The sequence below is a fragment of the Lissotriton helveticus genome, chromosome 2_1, assembly GCF_964261635.1.
Source record: "Lissotriton helveticus chromosome 2_1, aLisHel1.1, whole genome shotgun sequence".
In the NCBI taxonomy this organism is placed as follows: Eukaryota; Metazoa; Chordata; class Amphibia; order Caudata; family Salamandridae; genus Lissotriton; species Lissotriton helveticus.
The window spans coordinates 303,947,387-303,970,648 of NC_136059.1; the positions used below are offsets into that span (position 1 = coordinate 303,947,387).

General features: G+C 44.4%; 1 protein-coding gene across 24 annotated transcripts in view; it reads left to right on the plus strand.

Moving 5' to 3' along the window:
* The window catches only part of NEDD4L (NEDD4 like E3 ubiquitin protein ligase), a 1,578,130-nt gene that overhangs the window by 1,192,767 nt on the left and 362,101 nt on the right, over window positions 1–23,262 (plus strand). For 18 of the 24 annotated variants that reach the window (XM_078674880.1, XM_078674887.1, XM_078674878.1 and 15 more), the window contains one exon: window positions 20,985–21,059. In XM_078674880.1, the coding sequence (XP_078531006.1) occupies window positions 20,985–21,059 (75 nt within the window). The remainder of the gene's footprint in view (window positions 1–20,984; window positions 21,060–23,262) is intronic. The other 6 variants (XM_078674881.1, XM_078674888.1, XM_078674867.1 and 3 more) reach the window with 1 other exon arrangement.

The window sequence follows — 23,262 nt, forward strand, 5'->3', positions numbered from 1 at the left end:
AATATGGATATCATAGTTGCACCACATTTCTTGACTTTAGTCTTTATCCACTTGACTTCAACACATTCTTTGGATTTTCTTGTTATGTTCCGGAATTGTCCTTGCACTTCCAAACTTTTATTCTTACTTGTTTTTTCTCTCATACTTGCTGTTCCCCAAGCTGCGTACCGTCATGATTGCATTAGGTAGTGCCCAGTCACCAAAGTTATCTGGTGCACTGCTTGATTATGAACTGTAACTCTGGTCTGTCTAAGTTGGATCCTCATGCGTAACTTACTGCTCTGATTATGAATCATGCCAGTGTTGCATGATCGTCTTCAGGAGATGCATAATGTAATGATAAAGTTATGGTTAATATAGGTTTACTTGGACACAATAACCACAGAGATATGCTTTCCGAAATCCAATTGTTCATGAGAACAAGTCTGATAGTTTGGTTTCAAGCAGATTTCTTTGGGTTTATTTGCATTCCAAGTAGCATGGATGCCTTACTTCAGTAAGAATAGGTTGAAAATACTTGATGAACAGGACTTATAGGATTACAGTCAGTTATATGTGACGCAATTCTAACTAAGGCGTGTTACAGAGAGGATAATCCTTCTAGATTTATTGCTGATTTAACTTGTATGGTAGTCAGGACACTGTTGAGCTACCCCTCGTGGAATCTAGCATCATTCGTAAGTCTGGGCAAAATTATTGCAGCTGAATTTAAAATACTGAATGTGGCAAAATCCTGAATGCTTAACATCCTCAGGGGAATAATATGGATGCCAGTGATGAATATCAGAAGTTTGAATCCTATATTTGTATGGATATTGACCATTTCTTGTAACATTCAATATGCTAGATTCATGAATTAGCCATTACTTTTTTCCAAACCTATATCACTTTTCTAGGTGCTTGTAAAAGTTATTGATCTACAGTAAGAATCTCTTTTTCAAGTAAGCCCCTTGGGCTGGGCTCATACACCTGCTACAGAGCGGCTGGATACCCTCAGGGGTGATTAGCGTGCTATCCCTAAAAAAAAAAAAGAAAAAAAAATCTTTCACTCTTTTATCCCTGCACTATCCTTTTCAATCGAAATGAACAGACTAACATGTTCACTTCTCAAATTCCATATTAAACTTTACTAATATACTACCCAAATAACTGAATAGCATATCCACTACTCAAATAACTTCATATTTTTTTTACTATACTAATTTTCAACAGTAATCCTTTATGGGTTCCGGAGTGGCGTGCTACTCGCTAGAAAAGCGATTCAACATCCATCAAGGGTAACAAGTGCTATGTGAATGCAAATCTTTCTTCCCCTTTATCCCTCCACTACCCTTCTCACTCCAAGTAACTGACTTATATCCACCACTGAAATTACTGCATATTTCACCATATTAATTCACCACTAATCCTTTGTAGGCTTCCTAAATAGGGTGCGTCAACAAGCGCTATATAAATACAAACCATTATCCTCCTCTATCTTTCTTCTATCATTCCAAATCCAAATAACTGACTAACCTATCCACCACTTAAAATGTACTTGCATGTTTCACTATACTAACTCAACACTAATCCTCTATGGGTCCTGGAGTAGCGTGCTACTCGCCGAAAAAGCGCTTTGACGCCTCGTCAGGAGTAGTAAGCGCTATATAAATGCAATTACAATACAATGCAATAAAGGCACCTATAACATAACATTGGTCCCCTCTCTCTTGTTTAAGCATTTTTCCATTGCGTAATATGACCATTAAAGGAATACATTTATTAAATATAATTCTGGCTGCTTCTTTCCATTTTACATCACTGCTACATTCAGCTATGATTCAGTGTTTCTCCAAACTGGTAACCTGTTCTCCCTTTCATATTTTCTGTTTAAACAGCATCAGTGTTTGCTATTTGTGAACCTTGCATGAAGTTGTTTTTTTAGTTTATTTTATTGTATTCCTGTACCTCATCGTGGGTACATTGTTAATTTTAAGAGACATATAGGTGCTAAAGAGCACAAAAGATAATTTCACACTAAAAAAGATACAGACGTCATACAACTGAGTATGTAAACAATCAATATATTGTCCACTCATATATGTGGACGTTCGTACTAAATAAATACAATTAAAAGCTGACTAGCCAGTTTCTTAAAGTCAGACAATAGTAGAGAGAACACTCTGAAGAGTAATACTCTTGCGTGCTCAGGAGATAAATATAAGGTCTGTTGGCCCATTTACATTTTTTTTGTTGAGTAGTCTAGATATTTTAAGATGAGCAAAATTATTACCACGGAAACTCGTATTCACAGATCAAGATTGTTGGAACTTCATGACGGAACAGACAATCTAGTGGTATGGTGGAATATCTTCATTTAAAACCGCAGGGCAGAAATGTAGAGTTTCTGGTTGAGGAATCATATGTGTAAATGGATATCCACCAATTGATAGGCTCTTGGGTGTTTATATAACATTTGCACTACTTTCCCACCATGCAAACATGTGTAAAATTTGCCCCAGTCAATGGCAGAAATAAGCATGTTTCCATTGTGGGATTGGCAAGGGAATTCAGCCATATTTAACAGTGGTACAGTGGAAGATGTTTTTATAAGGGGGAAATATTTTCCCTTTGGAGAAAAAATAGATATGGAAATGCTCATCTGTTAATTTAATGAATTTATGGAAATTCTACATTGATGGATTTTACTTATTAGAGTACTGCACACGACAGGCCTACGTTTTCTGAGGTCCTCCAGGGTTTCTTTATGAATCCTAAATGCTTTCAGTATTTGCTGCAATCATAGGAGTAATGAACAAGTTACTTCCCTTCGGTAACTTTTTTTCTGGTGGATACAGTATCTGCCTGTGGATTCCTCACCTTATGAATATCCCCTGCACTAGCATTCCGCGGAAACTTTTTCCTAGCTTTCCACACCGACGAGGTCGTCACAATGCCTTGGCTCCGCACGATGTCACTGGAGCCATAAGAAGACCACGTTGGTGTGATGTCAGTTCCACCCATTTTTTCTGTGCCTCTGAGGCAAAGGGCGGACCGACCATAGAGACAATGTATACATAGTACACAGTATTCGCACAAATACACACAGTGTAAAGTGAAATAGGAAAGCAAAGCAAGCAAACATTTCCTCTAACCCTACACAAAGGCAAACAGAGGCAATACAAAATGACAATATGAAACAACCATATTAACCAATACCTCTTTTAAGGTATAAAAGGGTAGACAATGGGGAGGTGGGTGGGTCAGTGAGGAATCAATCAATCAATCAATCAGAGATATTTATAAAGCGCACTACTTACCCGGAGGGTCTCAAGGCGCTTGAGGGGGGGGGGTTGTGTTGCTACTGCTCGAAGAGCCAGGTCTTGAGCTTCCTCCTGAAGGAGAGGTGGTCTTGGGTCAGGCGCAGGTCGGTCGGTCGGGAGTTCCAGGTCTTGGCGGCCAGGTAGGAGAAGGACCTTCCTCCTGTTGTCGTTCTTCGGATGCGGGGGACGGCGGCGAGGGCGTGACTGGCTGATCGGAGCTGGCGTTTGGGAGCGTAGAAGTTGACGCGACTGTTGAGGTAGCTCGGGCCTTGATCGTGTAGGGCTTTGTGTGCGTGGGTGAGGAGACGGAAGGTGATTCTTTTGTTGACGGGGAGCCAATGCAGGTCTCTCAGATGTCCAGAGATGTGGCTGTGTCGTGGGATGTCGAGGATGAGTCTGGCTGAGGCGTTCTGGATCCGCTGGAGTCTCTTCTGGAGCTTCGCGGTGGTTCCGGCATAGAGGGCGTTGCCGTAGTCCAGTCGGCTGGTGACGAGGGCCTGGGTGACCGTCTTTCTGGTCTCGGTGGGGATCCACCGGAAGATCTTCCGTAGCATGCGCAGGATGTTAAAACAGGACGAGGAGACGGTGTTGACTTGTCTGGTCATGGAGAGGGAGGAGTCCAGGATGAAGCCCAGGTTGCGTGCGTGGTCTGTCGGTTTGGGTGCGGTGCCCAGGGCGGGGGGCCACCAGGAGTCGTCCCAGGCGGAGGGCGAGGAACCCAGGATGAGGACTTCCGTCTTGTCTGAGTTCAGTTTCAGGCGGCTGGTCGTCATCCACTCGGCTACGTCTTTCATCCCTTCGAGAAGGTTGGCTCTGGCGGCGGCGGGGTCGTTGGTCAGGGAGAGGATCAGCTGGGTGTCGTCAGCGTAGGAGATGATGTTGAGGTTGTGTTGGCGTGCGATGGCCGCGAGGGGGCTCATGTAGACGTTGAAGAGGGTGGGGCTCAGCGACGATCCTTGAGGGACGCCGCAGATGACTTCGGTGGCCTCTGACTTGTACGGTGGTAGGCGGACTCTCTGTGTTCTACCAGCGAGGAAGGAGATGATCCATTCCAGAGCCTTCTCCTGGATTCCGACGTTGCTGAGGCGCTGTACTAGGGTGCGGTGGCAGACCGTGTCGAAGGCCGCGGAGAGGTCTAGGAGGATGAGGGCCGCTGTTTCTCCGTTGTCCATCAGGGCTCGGATGTCATCGGTGGCAGCGATGAGGGCGGTCTCGGTGCTGTGGTTGGCTCGGAAGCCAGACTGTGAGGGGTCGAGGGATCCATTCGTCTCGAGGAAGGCGGCCAGCTGTTTGTTGACGGTCTTCTCGATGACTTTGGCTGGGAACGGGAGGAGCGAGATGGGGCAGTAATTCTTGAGTTCGGTGGGGTCCGCTGTAGGTTTCTTCAGCAGGGCGCTGAGTTCGGCGTGCTTCCAGCTCTCCGGGAAGGTGGCGGTGTCGAAGGAGGCGTTTATGATGTCCCGTAGGTGGGGTGCGATGATCGCGTCGGCCTTGTTGAAGACGTGGTGAGGGCAGGGGTCGGTTGGAGATCCGGAGTGGATGGAGTTCATCATGCGGACGGTGTCTTCGGTGCTGATCAGAGTCCAGGCGTGGATGATGGTGGTGGGGGGCGGTGGTTCGGTCGTGGGTAGCGTCGGTTGCGTGCTGAAGCTGTTGTGTATGTCCGCGATCTTGTTGTGGAAGTAGGAGGCGAGGGAGTTGCAGAGGTCTTGCGATGGGGTGATGTCGTTGTTTCCGGCGTTAGGGTTGGAGAGCTCTTTCACGATGTTGAAGAGTTCCTTGCAGTTGTGTGCGTTGTTGTCCAGCCGGTCCTTGAATGCAGTTCTCTTGGTGGCGCGGATCAGTTGATGGTGCTTCCGGGTGGCAAGCTTGAGGGTGGTCATGTTGTCCGGTGTTGGTTCCCTTCTCCAGGCTTTCTCGAGGGCTCGGCAGTTCTTCTTGGAGCTCTTGAGTTCGTCGGTGAACCAAGGGGCCTTCTTGCTGCCGGGTCTGCTGGGCGGGGTCCTTAGTGGGGCGAGTTCGTCCGCGCAGCTGCTGATCCACTTCGTGAGGTTGTCGGCGGCCTGGCTGGGGTTCGCTGAGCTGGCGGGAGGGTGCTGGCTCAGGGAAGCGGCGAGCTGGTCGGCTGTGATCTTGTTCCAGCTTCTTCGAGCAACCTGTTGCTGGTGGTGGTGGATCGTCGTTTTTCTGAAGGTGAAGTGGACGCAGCTGTGGTCCGTCCAGTGGAGTCCAGTGGCGTGGCCGAAGGCGATGTGTTTGCTGGACGAGAAGACGGCGTCGAGTGTGTGTCCTGCGAGGTGGGTGGGGGTGGACACCAGCTGCTTGAGTCCGAGGGTGGCGAGGTTGTCGAGCAGGGTGATGGTGTTGCGGTCGTTGTTGTTCTCCAGGTGGAAGTTGAGGTCCCCCAGGAGGATGTAGTCAGCGGAGGGGAGGGCATGCGGGCTGACTAAGTCGGCGATGTCCTCGCTGAATTGTGTGCGTGGTCCCGGGGGTCGGTAGATCAGGGTGCCTCTGAGGGTGGTGCTCGGGTCGGTGTGGATCTGGAAGTGCAGGTGTTCGGCGGTCGTCAGGGTGTCATCGGTGTTGGTCGTGATGTGGATGGTGTCCCTGTGGATGATGGCGATGCCTCCTCCCGTCTGGTTGGCGGAGCGGTCCCTCCGGGTGATCTTGTAGCCCTCTGGGATGGCGATGTCGGGCGCTGAGGAGTCGTTCATCCAGGTTTCTGTGTGGAAGGCGACGTCAGGAGATGTGGTGTCGAGGAGGTCCACAGTTCGACGGCGTGCCTGTGGACGGAGCGGGTGTTGAGCAGGATGCACTTGAGGTGGTTGCTGCTGGTGTTCGGCTTGGCGGGTGCTGGTGCGGGGCAGGTCCGGTTGCAGGAGAACTTGCAGGCGTGACAGCTGAAGGGTCCGTGGGTGTGCTTCGGAGTGGCTCGGTAGCATTCAGGGATCCCGCCGGTGTTGAGTGCGATGAGTGTTGCGGCGTTGTAGGTACGGCGGGTCGTCTTGCTTCGGCGGGGTCCTGGCACTGGGCGCGGTCCAGGCGCGGACGGGCGCAGACGGGCTTACCTTTGGCGCGCCTTCGGCGCACAATCGGCGCGCCCGCTGCGCGTGACCGCTGCGCGTTTGCACGGTCGCCATATATGGCGAAGTGCGAGGGAGGGCGGAGCAGCTGGGAGGCGGGAGCGGGGAGGGTACAGAAGAAAAATGGGCGTGGTTAGCGGCGGTGGCGGAAAGCGGGCAGGGAGGACAACGAGAGACAGGGGGACCGGCGAACTAACGAACACAGTACAAATGAACAAAATAAAACAACAAATAACAACAATAACAACAAAATAACCAAAATAAAGACCACAAATGAACAAATTAAATACTCAGCAGTCGGGGGGCACACAGCAGGAGAAAGGGGTACAGGAGTACAGCGCTATCACGCAGGAGACCACGCTGCTCGGTGGCAGGGGGCGTGGTCACACGGCGGCAGCGAGGAGGCATACGCAGCAGCTGGTGGCCGTGCGGCGCGGGGGTGTCCTAGATTAGGACACACTCACCTGCGTCGCACGGTCGCCATATATGGCCAAGTGCGAGGGAGGGCGGAGCAGCTGGGAGGCGGGAGCGGGGAGGGTACAGAAGAAAAATGGGCGTGGTTAGCGGCGGTGGCGGGAAGCGGGCAGGGAGGACAACGAGAGACAGGGGGACCGGCGAACTAACGAACACAGTACAAATGAACAAAATAAAACAACAAATAACAACAATAACAACAAAATAACCAAAATAAAGACCACAAATGAACAAATTAAATACTCAGCAGTCGGGGGGCACACAGCAGGAGAAAGGGGTACAGGAGTACAGCGCTATCACGCAGGAGACCACGCCGCTCGGTGGCAGGGGGCGTGGTCACGGCGGCAGCAGGGGCAGCGAGGAGGCATACGCAGCAGCTGGTGGCCGTGCGGCGCGGGGTGTCCTAGATTAGGACACACTCACCTGCGTCGCACGGTCGCCATATATGGCCAAGTGCGAGGGAGGGCGGAGCAGCTGGGAGGCGGGAGCGGGGAGGGTACAGAAGAAAAATGGGCGTGGTTAGCGGCGGTGGCGGGAAGCGGGCAGGGAGGACAACGAGAGACAGGGGGACCGGCGAACTAACGAACACAGTACAAATGAACAAAATAAAACAACAAATAACAACAATAACAACAAAATAACCAAAATAAAGACCACAAATGAACAAATTAAATACTCAGCAGTCGGGGGGCACACAGCAGGAGAAAGGGGTACAGGAGTACAGCGCTATCACGCAGGAGACCACGCCGCTCGGTGGCAGGGGGCGTGGTCACACGGCGGCAGCAGGGGCAGCGAGGAGGCATACGCAGCAGCTGGTGGCCGTGCGGCGCGGGGGTGTCCTAGATTATGGCAGGCAGATACTGTATCCACCAGAAAAATCGTTACCAAAGGTAATTAACTTGTACTTCTTATGGATACATCTGTCTCTGGATTCCTCACCTTATGAATAGAATCCCACAGCAGTCCCACTCCCGGAGGAGGGTGTCCACCCGTCTATACCAAAAAGTCCTGCAATACAGACTGCGCAAAATGGCCGTCACACCTCACTTCGGAATCTAAGCAGTAATGTTACACGAAAGTGTGGAGGGAGGGCCAGGTTGCGGCCTTACAGATGTCCAATACAGGAACACCCCTGGACAAGGCAGAAGTAGAAGATTTAGCCCTGGCGGAGTGAGCTCTAATGCCTTCAGGAGGCTCCTTACCAGCCAGAGCCTAGCAGATCTTGATGCACAAGATGATCCATCTGGATAAAGTGAGCTTGTGCCCCGCCTTGCCCTTCATGTGTCCACCGTAGCCCACAAAGAGCTGACCGTCCTGTCACAAGTCCTTCGTTCTATCCAGATAGAAACTAATCGCCCTCTTAGGATCCAAGCGGTGAAGCCTCTCCTCCTCCTTGGAAGGGTGAGGGGGAGGATAGAAAGTAGGGAGGGTAATGGACTTCCCTAGATTGAAGGGAGTTACCACCTTAGGCAGAAACGCAGCCCTGTTCCTGAGGACCATCCTTTCAGCATGTATGGTCAGAAACGGAGGCTTTGAACTCAAAGCCTGAAGCTCACTCACCCTCCTGGCCGAGGTGACAGCCACAAGGAAGACCGGTTTGAATGACAGCAGTCTCAAATGACAACTATGCATAGGTTCAAAAGGGGAACCCATTAAAAAAGTTAAAACTAAATTTAAATACCACTGAGGCATAATGAAGGGACTGGGCGGAAACATGTTAGTAAGCCCCTTAAAGAACCTTAAAACAATTGGAGATTTAAAAACAGACGGCTGATCAGGCAAAAAAAGAAATGCAGATAAAGCCGATAAATATCCTTTAACAGCAGCCACAGCACAACCCTGCTGGGCCAAATGCAACGAAAAACAAAGAACATCAGAAAGAAGAGTTGTTAAGGGACCAATAGACTTCTCTCCACACCAGTTAACACATTTAGACCACCTGTAGGAGTAGATAGACTTGGTGGAGTGTTTCCTGGCAGATAATATAACATCCACCACGTCAGGCAGGAGAGAGAAAGAATTCAGGTTGCCCCGTTCCATCTCCAGGCATGAAGGCGCAGCCTCTGGAGGTGGAGGTGTAGAACCTGCCCCCCGACTGCGAGAGGAGGTCTACCCTGAGAGGGAGATGGAGCGGAGGGTGCAACGAAAGGTGAAGGAGGTCTGTGTACCACACACTTCTTGGCCAATCTGGGGCGATCAATATAATTTGGGCCTTGTCTTGGCAAATCTTCCTCAGAACCCGAGGAATCAAGGGTATGGGAGGAAACGCGTCCCCCAAAGCTCCCTGCCTCGGAAACTGGAGACTGCAGAATGACGTGCAGTGGGCGTTCTCGAGAGTGGTAAACAGATCCATCCGAGGAGTTCCCCAGGTCCGGATAATGTTGAACTACCTCCGGATGAAGCCTCCACTCATGGTCGGCGGAGAACTGCCGACTGAGACTGTCCGCACGTACGTTTAGCACCCGGCCAGATGATTTGCCATCAAACAAATCCGATCGTCCTGAGCCCAGGACCAGAACCGCAACGCCTCTCTGCAGAGACTGTAAGACCCTACTCCTCCCTGCTTATTGACGTACCACATTGCAGAGGTCTTGTCTGTCAGGACTTGAACTGACTGACCCCGAAGGGAAGGGAGAAAGGCCTTGAGCGCCAAAGGTATCGGCCGCAATTCCAGAAGATTGATATGAAGCAATCTTTCCTCTGGAGCCTAAAGTCCCTTGATCTCCAGATCCCCCAGATAAGCACCTCACCCTAGGGTAGAGGCATCCGTTATCACTGTGGCCACTGATGGAGGAAGATGAAAGGGCTTTCCTTGAGACAGATTGCCCTCCACGCTCCACCAAGACAGATTCTCTGGAGATCCTGACTAACTCCCTGAGATCTCCGTTGTGCTGATACCACTGCATGAGGAGGCACCACTGGAGTGCCCTCATGTGCCAGCGTGCATGATTGACCAGCAGAATGCAGGAAGCGAACAGACAGAGCAAGCGAAGGACCTTCAAAACCGGAACAACCGCTCCATTGTGAAACAAGGGAATCGTTTCCTGAATGTCAAGAATCTTTGCAGAGGCGGGAAAGCTCGACACACAGCGGTATCCAGTTCTGCCCCTATGAGAACAGGTTGCGCTGTAAGGGCACCAGGTGAGACTTGGGCACATTTATCGAAAAACCCAATTTGTACAACAGCTGAGTTGTTACCTGCAGATGACGACGAACCATTTCTGGCGACTCTGCCTTCAGTAGCCAGTCTTCCAGGTAGGGGAAAACCGGAATCCCACTGCCATCACCTTGGTGAAGACTCGAGGTGCAGTAGTAAGATCGAACGGAAGGACCGCAAACTGGTAGTGTTGCGAACCAACAGTAAAGCGGAGATACTTCCTGTGTGACTTCTGGATTGGGATGTGAAAATATGCATCCTGCAAGTCTATGGACACCATCCAGTCCTCTTGTTGCAGCACCTGAAGAACCTGTGCTAGGGTGAGCATCTTTAAATCTCTCCTGCTTGAGAAACTGATTCAAGATTCTGAGGTCCAGGATAGGAGTTAACCTGCCATCCTTCTTTGAGATCAGGAAATACCGGGAGTAGCATCCCTGACCCCTTTCCTGCTCCGGAACCATCTCTAATGCACCTGTTTCTAACAGGACAAGAACCTCCCTCTGAAGGAGAAGTAAATGATCCTCCGTGCAAAACCCTTGGCAAGGAGGAGGGAATTCCCTGAAGTGAAGGGCGTGCCCATTTTCTACCAGATCTAAAACCCAAAGGTCCGAAGTGATCAATGTCCAATCCTGTAGAAAATGGGTAAACCGCCCTCCCACTGGACCTGCATGATCCAGGATGGCGGATCTAGGGCTGCTTTCTTGCATTACCAGGAGTGGTTGGGTAGGTAGAGAAGGAGGAGAAGGAAGGCTGATGCCCGGCTCCACGAGGGCGACCTCTGACTTTACCTCTATAGGATTTGTACAAGGGGTTTTGTTGCTGTTGCTGTGGCTGTCTGAAACTTCGAAAGGAAGACTTCCAGAAACCATGGTATCTTTTATATCCATAACCCTTCGCCTGAGTCTGCAGACCCTAAGACTTCGCTGTGGCCTTAGTGTCCGTAAATCTTTGCAGAGCAGAATCCGCTTTCTCTCCAAACAGTCTAGACCCATCAAAGGGTAGATTGAGAAGGGAAGCTTGTACATCAGGAGAGAACCCAGAAAACCTCAACCACGCATGTCTTCTTGTTGCAATGAATGAAGCCATCACCCTGGCAACCTAATCCGCCGTGTCTAGGCCAGACTGGATGACCTGCCAAGCCACAGCCTGTGTCTGCCAGCACCTCACTTAAATTTCCCCTATCTTCCTCAGATAATTTAGGAAGAAGTTGTTTGGCAGAGTCCACAAGAGTATGAATGTATCTACCCAACAGACAGGTAGCATTGGTAGACTTCAGAACCATACTAGCTGATGAGAAGACCTTTTTTGCAGATTGTTCCAACTTCTTGGAATCCATGTCAGCAGGAGCCTGCGGAGAAGCACCCGTGGACTGCTTGGAGCAAGAAGCCTGCACAACCAAACTCTCAGGAGAGGGATGTGATGAAAGGAACACCGGATCCCCTGGAGCAGGCCTATATCTTCTGGACACCAACCTTGAAACTGCAGGAGCAGAAAGAGGGTCGCGCCACACATCAAGGATGGGTTCAGTGAAGGCATCGTTGAATGGCAAGAGTGGCTCAACAACAGTGTACAGAGGACAGAGCATGAAGCACCTCTGTGAGCAAATTAGGCTCATACTCAGCCATAGCGAACTGCAAATCCAAGAGCTCTGCAGCCTTCCTTATCACAGTATGATAAGGTGCAAATTCTTTTGAGGTTGAAGCCTTCTGTGAAGCAAACTCCCACTCCGGGGAAGTATCAAGCCCACTTGCCTCACACAAACCCTCAAACATATCATCTGTATCATAGACTTCACCTTCCTCCATCTCTTCAGCCTGTACTGCTCCTCCTCTAACAACCTCTGCTCTTCTCTCCTCAAGCGCATCTTCGGTTGCGGTGTCAGAAGCGCTACCCATGCGGCGTCGAAGGAGGTTCCACAGTATTAACCGGCGCTGATCGAATTCGAGAAGGTTCACGGGATGGAGCCAGGGGCTGCACATAGGGCGTCGACATCCTCGGAGCCGGAATCTGCCAGCAGGGCGTAGTCTACATAAATGGCACAAAGGGAGCCTGAGGATACTGGTGAGGCACACGCAAATTAAATGCCATAGGACCCATGGGACCCGAAAGTGCACCAGAGGGGTGCGAGGCCCTGGCAAATACACCATACATCGCATTTAAAAAATGCAATGGATCGGAACCCGGCGCCAGAAATTGTGGGTACTGAGCGGGTTCGAGATCCAAACGAGGCACCTCTGGAGTCGGAGCCAGAGGCAATGCCGCAGGAGCCGAAGGTACCTCAGCAACAACCGGATTCGACACACCCGCTCGAGTCAGTGAAAATATTGGCGTTGGTGACTGCGCCGGAGTTCCCTTGTAAGATGGAGAATGAACCGTAGTCACCTGAGGAGACACTGAAGGAGAAGGAGAGACAAAGTATTTTTCTCGATGTAAATGTGCTGGAGAAGGCGACCTCGAAACTACAGCCTAAGACGAACGGCGCCAAGATGCATGCCTCTTCTTCTTCTTATGCTTTCTCTTGGAGTCATGCGACATCGACGACCTTGACTTCGATTGTTTACGACCCCTTTTTTCTTTTCTTGCCTTATCCATATGCAACCTGGCTTCCCGTTCCTCCAGAGCCTTCTGATTCATCTTCCTGCAAGAAGAACAGCCCTCGACCTCGTGGTCAGATGACAAGCACCACAGACAGTCCTCATGAGGGTCAGTGATCAACATATGACCCCGCATTCTTTACAGAGCTTAAAGCCCGACTTCCTCGGTGCAGACATGCCAAAACACAAAAAGATACAATCAGAATTACAAAGTATCCAGTTGAAAGTATGGAGTGTTCCAGAACCATTTGCGTCGACAGCACGGAATAAAGGAAACTGACATCATCACGCCGACATGGTCTTCTTATGGCTCCAGTGACGTCATGCGTAGCCACGTGCGGAGCCAAGGCATTGTGACAACCTCGTTGGCGTGGAGAGCTAGGAGAAAGTTTCTGCGGAATGATGGTGCAGGGGATATTCATAAGGTGAGGAATCCACAGGCAGATGTATCCATCAGAACAAACATGATATACCTTGTGAATCTCCCCAAAATGGAGTTTAAAAAAATGGCTAAAGTATTGTCTAGTGTCTGCTTTCGTTGCCTTTGCGTATATTAACTCAGCTCTTTTCAAGCGTGCAAGGACGAAGCAACCGAACTTCTGAAGAATCCACCTTTGCCTCAATTTGAATTAGTCTATTCATAAAACGTTCACTGAGTAATAAGATTTATATTCTATTCTACATAAAATGACCAAAGATTGTATCTGAGTAGCCAGCTGGCCATGTTAGTCTTTAACGTTCATCAGCCCTATAGTTAAATGCCCAACACTTATTTATCTTAATAGAAATGGATAACCATATGAGTTATGGATTAAGCGTTTTGATGTTTCGCATAAAAAATGGAGATATTCAATAGCATTCACATTTTGGTAGCCATGTTTTACTGTCAAATTTAAATAGCCTTTGCTATTGATAATCATGAACCTTATGTGTGTGTGTATATATATATATATATATATATATATATATATATATATATATATATATATATATATATATATATATATATAATATATATAATATATAATTTTGCCCGAGTCTTACATTCAGTAAGCATCCTAATACCTATACTGTTGTGGGAGTGAGCCTTTTCAGGGGCCCACTGGTGCTGGAGTTCGCCCTTCTTTGTCCTTAAGTCCTTAGACTAGCAAAATAGAGATTGGCACGGAAGCAGTAATATCAAAGAAAATAGATTTATTAACCTCTCATGAGGGAGACTACGTCAATACAGTACCCTCAGGCCACTGTAGGATGTAATCCAAGGAGTACAGAAACCATGGGCCTTTTATGGCCAGTTTATAGCTGAGTAAATTTGAAGACTCAAAAAGAGGCGGTATAAGTATACACAAGAATAGCTATTCACATATATGGACAACTGGAAACTACTTAGTCAACAGAGTGGGAGGAGTAACAAAAACCCTTACATCAGTTGGAATAGCCTGACAGTTACACACTAAGACAGATGCATTCTGGCAACTAAAGGCCTTTCTGATCATACATTGCTCTGGCTCAGTGCTGAAAGAGTTAATTAGAGTTGATGACTCAAGCGAAATACAAGGGCAGGCAATAGTGAAGATGGGAGAAGCACATGGCAAGCGCATGGCTAACTAAAATGGATGCCACAAGCAAAATGGTTTCAGCTTATGCTAACAGTATTTTTTGCGATTTCCACACTGTACTTTTAAATGTGTGTGTGAATATGTAATGCATATGTTTTGATATATTATACTGTCTCTGCTAATTTATCTTACAATGTTGCCTACCTTGTGGATACATAAAACACTTTTATTATGGAAATATGGATTCCTCTGCTTGATCTATGAGAGAAGACCTTTAACAACCAGTATAGGTTGAGGCTGAGGGTCTTTAATATTATTAGAATAGTCTACCCATTGAGGATGGTATGTTGTATATAAGTCCAATAAAACACGAGTTGCAAGTACTGTTAGATTTACCAATACACCAGGAGTCATAGCGTCGCTGCTGACAAAATGGGAAATCGCTATGCACCGGGGTAGTAGGCGATCCCCTCCTGACAAAGCTTGGCGCAAAATAATGTTCTGCTGCGATACTCTCACCACTGACTATGCTCAATTACAACCTATTACATCTAGACCCAGAGATATCTGGCAACCCCTCCGCACTTTTCTGCTTTCCTTGGAAGCCGATAGTCCTGATTAGGAGCCCTATTGTGTGAATCACTCACCACACCCCTTTCGTCCTATTAAACACGCTTGTTCGTACTCTGTTATGCTTTCCGATGATGTTTCACCTTCAACCCTTCCCCTCAATCGTATTATTGTAATATCAAAGATGCTCTTTTTTCATTTCGTTATTGTCAATGTGATTAAACACAGCTGTAATTCTTGTCATGTGAATCAGAAGATCCTGTACACCTACTGCAATGGTTGTGTTTTTTGTTTCCTATGTTTCAACCACTCTGTTAAAACTTTAATAAATACAGATTAAAACAAATCTAAAAGAACACACCAGGAATTGCCCCCTGAGAGCTTTAGCTTGCTGGCACAAATCTGACCAGATAATAATGGATTCATGCCTATTCTATACTTAAAGATTAGCTCCCTTAAAATCGTATTGGGAAGATCATCCATAAAATGAACAAGAATCTTTGCACCTAACACATTGTGAATTAAAGAGGCTGCCGTTGTTGACTGTAAATAATCATTATCGATCTTAATTGACTTTTCCTGTGTTATTTGTTTCATTTCAGGCGTACAACTGCATACACATATAGAAGAGAACTTATTAACAACAAAAAAGTCCCTTATTCTCATAACTTGTTTTCAAGTTGCTAATGGCCAGCTTAGTTTTCTTATTTAATTTATTCAAACACAAACTTTTTATTATAGGTTTACTTGAAAACTGAATGATAAAATCTTACGGCTCACGAGGCAACTAGAAACTGCCATGAAACGGCTCAGACTTCAACACAAATTTATTGAACCATTGAAGAAGACAGAATTCCCAAAAGCTGTTTCCAAAAAAGAATTTCCATTACTAATATGTTCTATAAATGTATTCGGTCCAACATTAATAGTTCAACACAATATAAGATTCCACACACTGTATAGAATGTTGTCCTGTTGAGTTTCTCTTTCCTCACTTATGATTATACTGCCTTGGACTCTAGGCTATCTGTGTTCACAATCAAAAAGATTCTATGCATCCCTCAGAAAAATGTACTCTAGGAGATGCTAAGCCAAAAGCCATCTGTCACTAATAGTACACCTACAGCGTTTGGAAAAATTAGAGTTAATTACCTGGTTCAGTGTAGTACATTAAATAAATAAATGGAGAAGTTAAATCAAAAATAGTCATCTTTGCATTTGTAAGCCCAGTCTGTTAAATACAGGCTGTCAATAGAACTTTCTAAAATGCATTTCCTATTGACTTGCAACGCCCCCTAAACAGTACCTGTAAATGCAGGTATCCAGGTATTGTCAACCAGAAGACAAATGCCTCTTGTATGCATATATCCAGGTTTACAGAACTAAATACCAGCTTAGTCTCTTCGCCCCTTAAAACTCCTGCTGGAATCCAATACAGCCAGGAAAAAAACAGGCAGAATAGAAAGCTAGGGAAGAGCAAAACATCAACTCACTAACCTCAGAATATAAAACAAATTCCCACTATTAGGTTTCGCCTAGACGCAGAGAAATATGCACTGATTAATATCTACTCTTCCATGATAGGATAAGACTTAGTCAGACTTCAGCAAAGTCATTATAAGTGGGTAGAAAATACCACAAGGATGTTAGTTTTCCATCTTTGACAAAAGGAAGCCCACTTAACTTTACTGGTGATCAGGGAGATAGAATTAATTAAATTAACTATTCCAACAGAAATAATTGATCCCTTTGCATCTTTTTACGAAAACTTCTATACCTTATCAAATGGCAGCGTGGGCAAGTCTAAATAAAGGTCAATAATTTGTATATGTCCTCACTTGGTGATGATAGGAGGGAGTCGAGGAACTGTGAAATGATGCTAGATTAGAGAAATGAGGCCATAAAGGGGGTGGGTGTGTCCACTTGCAGATCCCCCAGAAAAGATTGTTTCCTTAGAGAATTTTTCATAACATGCAAAACACAAATGGCCCCATACTGTGTATGAAGGCTTCAAAGAGACTTAGAATGCTGGAGCACTAGGGCTCATTTTTTAATAAAGTGGTCATAATGAGTCACCTAAAAGAAGTCACAGGTCCACTTGAATGCATGAGTTATAGACCTATTTCGTTAATTGATGTTGACAATAAGATACTGGAATCACTCCTTGCTGCCCAACTTCGAAAGGTTATCCCATCATTTATCCAGGACTCACAGGTGGCTTTTGTGCTGTAACATTCATCCTGGAATCAACTAAGGACTATAGCGTATCTGTTTTGGGACTCCAAAGACAAAGATGAGATCTTCAGCCATTTTACTTCATGCTGAAAAAGCATATGATATGGTAGAGTGGGGATATCTCTTACAAATAGGTTTGGACTGGGGCAGGACTTTATTGCTAAGGTTAAACAGCTGCATGAATCCCCAGCTGCACATGTGAACTGTGAGTAATTTCTCCCTTGTCCCATGATCAAATGAGGCAGAAGGCAGTGCTGCGACTTGCCGCCATTACCTGTCCTCCTCACTCTAAAACCTTTAGCAATAGCCATCGTTTCATGCGAAATGGACCAAGGGCTTTCCCTCTCAGATAAGACTGATGGGTTCTATTCTGTTTGTAGATTAGTTTCTTACGACCATCATAAAACTACAAATGTTTTTGCCGGTATTGATGTCACTTCTGGACTCCTTCAATCAATTCTCAGCATAGATGATAATCTGAGGAAAGAGTAACGCCATTCCACTGTCAGGGTGTATCACCAAAGGAAGCATAGATGGCTTTCCAATGACATAGGTCCATAAAGGCCTACAATAATTAGAAATGCTTTAAAGAGAGCTCTGACTAGCATGGTGTAAGACAACAGTCTCCCCTTCCTGAATATGACCGAGACAGTGGTCTAAACTACACATATCCCTATGGTTCTGGACACAAGCAATCAAAATAGTAGTGGCCCCAAGATTTAACTATGTGTTCGGTATGATATCTGCTATGATATAGAAATCACTACTTGAGTGAATAGACAATACATTTAAGTGCTCATATGGGGGCCTCTAGACCCACTTTTATGTATAAACTGTCTGGCCACACCAGGACAGGGAGTTTGCATCTACCCCACTTAAGGTCTTAGTTGTTGGCTAACCAGTTTTCTCAACTTTTTTACTACAATGGGAATATCAGAGACCTATCTCCAGGGGATATTATGGAATGCAGAATAATTAAATTGTGATCAAAATCATGGCATCATATACAGACAATGACCAACTAAGCTGATAGTAGATTGTTTGCTTCAGACATGGAAAACAATACATAAAACGCCCAAGAGTACATATATCTATCTTCTCCCTTCCGGATTAATCTCTTTATAAACATAGGGAGCACCACAACTTATTGGGCCACCTAATATTCAGCCAAAATAAATCCTATATAATGCATAAGTAAATGTTCCATTCAAACTTTCAGAGACCTGGAAACTATAGGGCCTTAATACAATACAGCAATGGAAGTAACAGCCAAATAGTCCATTGTTCATGTAACAGCATAAGCAGTGACTCTTTAGACTTTCTACACTTCCTGGTGAAGGTTGATTTATAGATGTTTAGTATTTTTAGTCCAGGCACTATTGGCCAAATATAGTATACTGATAGTCCACCTTTAGTCGAAACCTATTATGCTTACCCCTAAAATATACTAGCAAAATATTTTACAATTGGAGTATTTTGAAGAAGACTGTGAGGCATTACTGGAATTGCATGATAAGCTCCTCCATAAATCCAGACTCAAATTTGCCTATGGTAAGACCTTTAACAATTGGTACTGGACTCCTATATGCAGGTAAAGCTTTCATTAGCATTCTGGATGCTGGAAATGGAAACATAGGAACTGCAGGAACAGTGAATCTTCAAGGATATGGACACGTCAGTTAGTGAAGGAATGGTACTGGTTTCCTTAACTCACTTGGGTATACTACATGACTTATCAGACTATAGAGTTCTCCCTAACTACAGATACTAGGGTATGGCAGCTGCTAAATGGTGTGTCCTGCAACAATGGAGGAAACAAACTCTTCCGACAAATAAGAATGAGTTAAGGAAGTAGCACGAGTGGCATGTATGAAAGAGTCCACTATAAACTCAGTGACCAGCTAGGCATATTAGACTTGATACAAGAACCTTTTTTTACTGTCCTACATTTCTGTTTAAAAATGTATACTGATTTTCTTTGTTTCTTTCTTACGTACACTGGAACTCTACACCAGCTGATTTGGTCATCTTGAGAAATTGTACAAGTTTTTGAATGACATGTGGAACAGTGGTTCTTAACCTTTCGACTTCTGAGTATTGTCCTTCGAGTACCCCCCACTTAATCAATACTGGAACCTGGGGACCCACACTGCATCTTTTGTGGACTTGGAGGACCCCTATTGAGTCATTACTGAAGCTAGGGATCCCGGCCAAAGCATTTTCGATGATTTGAACCGCAAAACAATATACAAAAATACAGAAACAACATACATCAAACAAATACACATATTAATTGATTTGTTCAATTAATAAATTAATAAATCAAAATGCTTTAAAAAAAAATTTATAGGAAGATTGGAGTGTTTCTAAATTTAATTAAGGCCACTCTTTGTGGCTAGTATATTCTTGTTGATGCACTTGCACTGCTCTCACAAATCAATCTGTAGATATTAACTTAATTTTTAGTCTACAACTTCAAATTCCTTCACATTTACAAAATGTTTTAAAATGGTGAATTGTACATTTTGCTTCTTCATATACACTTTGTTAATCTGTTAATATTATTTAATTTTCTAAGTAGTCACAGTCCCCCAGAGGAGGCTTTGCGGACCCCCCTTGGTGCCCAGGACCTTAGGTTAGGAACCACTAACATATATATGTAGTGAAGAAAAGGGACAGGAATTGAAAATATGAGAAAGAATAGGCTTGACCACTCTCATTTGTTCGAAGATCCAAAGTTATTGTTGATTATCATTTCACAAAGGTCTTTGGAAAAGATCTGATATTGCTACGCTTAAAGGGAACAGTGCCTTGAGATAAAAGATGGAGTGGGTTATGTTAGATTGTTAGTGTTGGCACCCCCATCAGTGCATGCTAATTTCCTTTTTAGAAACACATGCTTGATCCACAGTCACTTCAGAACCTGCTTCAGACCACAAAAGACACCATGCTTTCTGATAAATGCTTTCTTCACATTGGAAGAGTTTTCTAACTTCCTAGGCCTAAGATTCTTTGAAATTGTTGTTACTTTTCCATACATTAGAACTGAAAACATCAATATCTGAACTAGGTTTTTCAAGATCCAAACTGATGGAAGTGTTGCAAACTGTGGCCACTAAGAAGTACTTTGACTTACTGGAGCCAGTTAGTGAATTTAGTGGACATATGTGCCAAGATTTTTAGAGCAATATTAGAGGGTACTTAAATCTGGGTCGACCAGCTGAAAATCTGAAAACTCCACAATACTTTTAAGTGCTAATGTGAAACTTTCAAAGAGCGCAGAAATGCTTTCTATACTCAGCCTCATACTCTAGTAGGTTATACTTAAGTTGTACAGCCTGGATAATTTTTAGCCAGATGTTGACACTTTATGGAGTGCACCTGTTAAAGGTATCGACAAATACAGTCTCCTGGTTGATCCTGCTAAACCTATTTTCTAACCATATTTCATTATAAGTACAGCTTTTATCTGACAGTAAGTGTTCAAAAGTCTTTCAAAGTGGAATTTAGATACCAGTCAACTCGTTGGAGGTACTTTGAAAGAGCTACACTATTTTCCCATTTCTATTTGACTTCAGTCTAAAATGTTTCTGTATATATTCCCACATTTATTTTACTTTTTCTCATAACATTCAGTTATATTAGGCTGCAATATTTTCTGCTAAATGTTATATGTGTGTGTATGTGCTGATCAACTAAAAAACGTATGCAATGCTGCTCTGACCTAGCTACCAAAGGTGAGCCAAGCAGCACCTAGAGAAATGATCTTAAGTAGCTTAGACTGAGGTACATATTCCAACTGTCCAGTTTCTCACACCCATGTGGTTTACATTATATATAGTAGCCAAAGCATAATTTATTTCTGTTTTTGTTCCCTGTAGCAGTCCCTATCAGAACACAGTGTACTGTATACCAAGCTTGACGTTCATTGGATTCCACTTAGAATGCTTATCATTATATGAATTAGGTCATATTTTGAATTAGATTTTCAGTTCTTTCTTTTATTCAAGCAGAGGGAACCTTCTTCTCGGCTACGGTCCTGCAGTGTAACTGATGGAGTTGGAGACCAATCTCATTTGGCTTTGGTAAGACTCTACTGCCCTCACTGTATGTCAAGCAGTAAATTGCTGTATTCTGGATGTTCTCTGCAGCTTCCTTCCTGTGGAAATGGATTCATCATTTTCAAATGGCAACTTCTGCTTATCGTTCGAACCCTTACTTTTGTGTAGATTTGGCCTTCATGATATGACAGGTCTACTTGGTGAAACCCCATTACCACTTCCAACAACACAGTGTATAAATGTTAATTCTGCAACAACTTTTAAAACAAAAGGTTTGTTTAATTGGTATTTTAATCAGTCAGTATTATAGTAAACTCCATCTTGTAGGTATATGATTATCCGCAATTCGGGGCTTTCCAAACAAAATGAACATGTGAAACTGCTTAAGTATAGTGTTTAAAATTGAATCCATTTCAACAGGAATATGTCCAGTGGGCCTAGGTGGTGTTGGTTTGTATTAACAACTTGTGATTTGAGTCCTTTTTATGATCATAAAATCAAATGCTTCCTTTTGTTTTAAATTCGGGTGTCTGAAGAATTAGGTAACTGTTCTGTGCTCCGCTGAGTTTTTAATATAGTGAAAGATATTATTCTGATCCTCCAAAAGAAAAAATATCAACTGTCATGACACCCCCAAAAAAGTATCCTTTTGTCATGATTTAGCTTTTTGTTTTGTCTCAATTGTTGGCGTTGAGATACATAGATTTTGAAACAATGCTGTTACGTCTTCTACCTACATCTCTTGCAAGAAGCACTGTCTACTTTCACCCTCTGATTTAATAGTTTTCGTACTTATGTTCTATTTAGATCCACCCTAATGGCCTAAGAAAAGATGTGTTCAATCTTGTAGATTTAGTGACTTGGACAGCGAGCTGTGTGGCCATTGCAATAAAAAATTAGGTTTTTGTTATCCGAGCCACTTTTTAGTGCGTTGAAGTCTGAAAGTGAAGTTCATTTTTGGAGCCGGCATAGTAACTTGATTCAGAAATCTAATACAAATATTTGTTGTCATCATGGAGTTCGTTCAAGCTTTAATGCATTTGGTGGAACTCTGACCCTTCTTAACGTATGTGGTCTTGGAGTTAAAAGAATGGATCTTAAAAGCCTTCAGGGCTTTTAGTAGGAATAAAGATAGGAGGTTTTCACAGGAAATTATCCATAGCATTCCAAAGATTTAGTCTGCGTATTTTTCTGCCTTCGACACCATGTCTTGTGGGATTGAATTTGATTTTGATGACCATCTTGATTTTTATGATCAGTTTGTAGTGCCCCGATAATAGCATGATGTTGTTTGATACCAGTTGCAAAGGACAGGCTATTCCATCTGACCCAGCAAAATCTCTGCACGCAGTACAAAGATTTTTACCTTCTTATTTCACAGGGGCAACAGGCTCCTGTTACATACTTTCCATAATTTGAATATCAAATCAAGTTTCTATACTGTGTTTTCCTTAGCATTAAGACCCACTCACTTGTTGGTACTGTTCCTCTTTCTTTCACTATAATAGCCCTTCCCTATGCTGCACAGGTTGGTAGCCTGATCTAGTGCTTGGGGTTTCAGAATGGGGCGCACAATTTATAAATCTTTTAAGCATCATAACTTTGTCGTAATTGTGGCATATAGAGTCCATATGTTGTAGAATGAAAAAGAATGGGCAGTATTTACGGTCTTGAAAAAGATTACTTTGTTAGGCACACTTTCTATTTTAAATGAGGCTTCCTCCTCTAGATTGCAGAATGTAGCAAAACAATCATTTTGCTAAATTGTAGGTATTTATATGTCTTATATATGCATAAAATAGTAACATTTGTGCGGAGTAGGTTTTAAATAAGTACAACAATGGGCTTTGTTTTAGTTCTCTACTTTGGTTAATACCCTTAAAGATTAAGAAGATATTGAGGAATTTGTTTTAGGATTTATTTATTTTTGTAACTAAAAAGCATTTGATTTTAATAACTGTGCAGTGTGACACAGGTCATTGACGATGAACAGGGTCAGAAGTTATATTCCCAGATAGGTTAAAAAAAAAAGCAGATACATGGCTTGAAATGACCTGGTACAATGTAGTTAATGACAGGTGACTTTGATGGAAATGAAAAGTGTAATATATTTTTAAGGTTTAGTAGCTCTTTTTTCCTTGAAGATGGGCACTTTAAAATGCTTTTTAAGAAGTCGAGTATTGTGCTTTTCAAACTTTTTAAAGTGAGATAGAATTAAGTGTGAAAC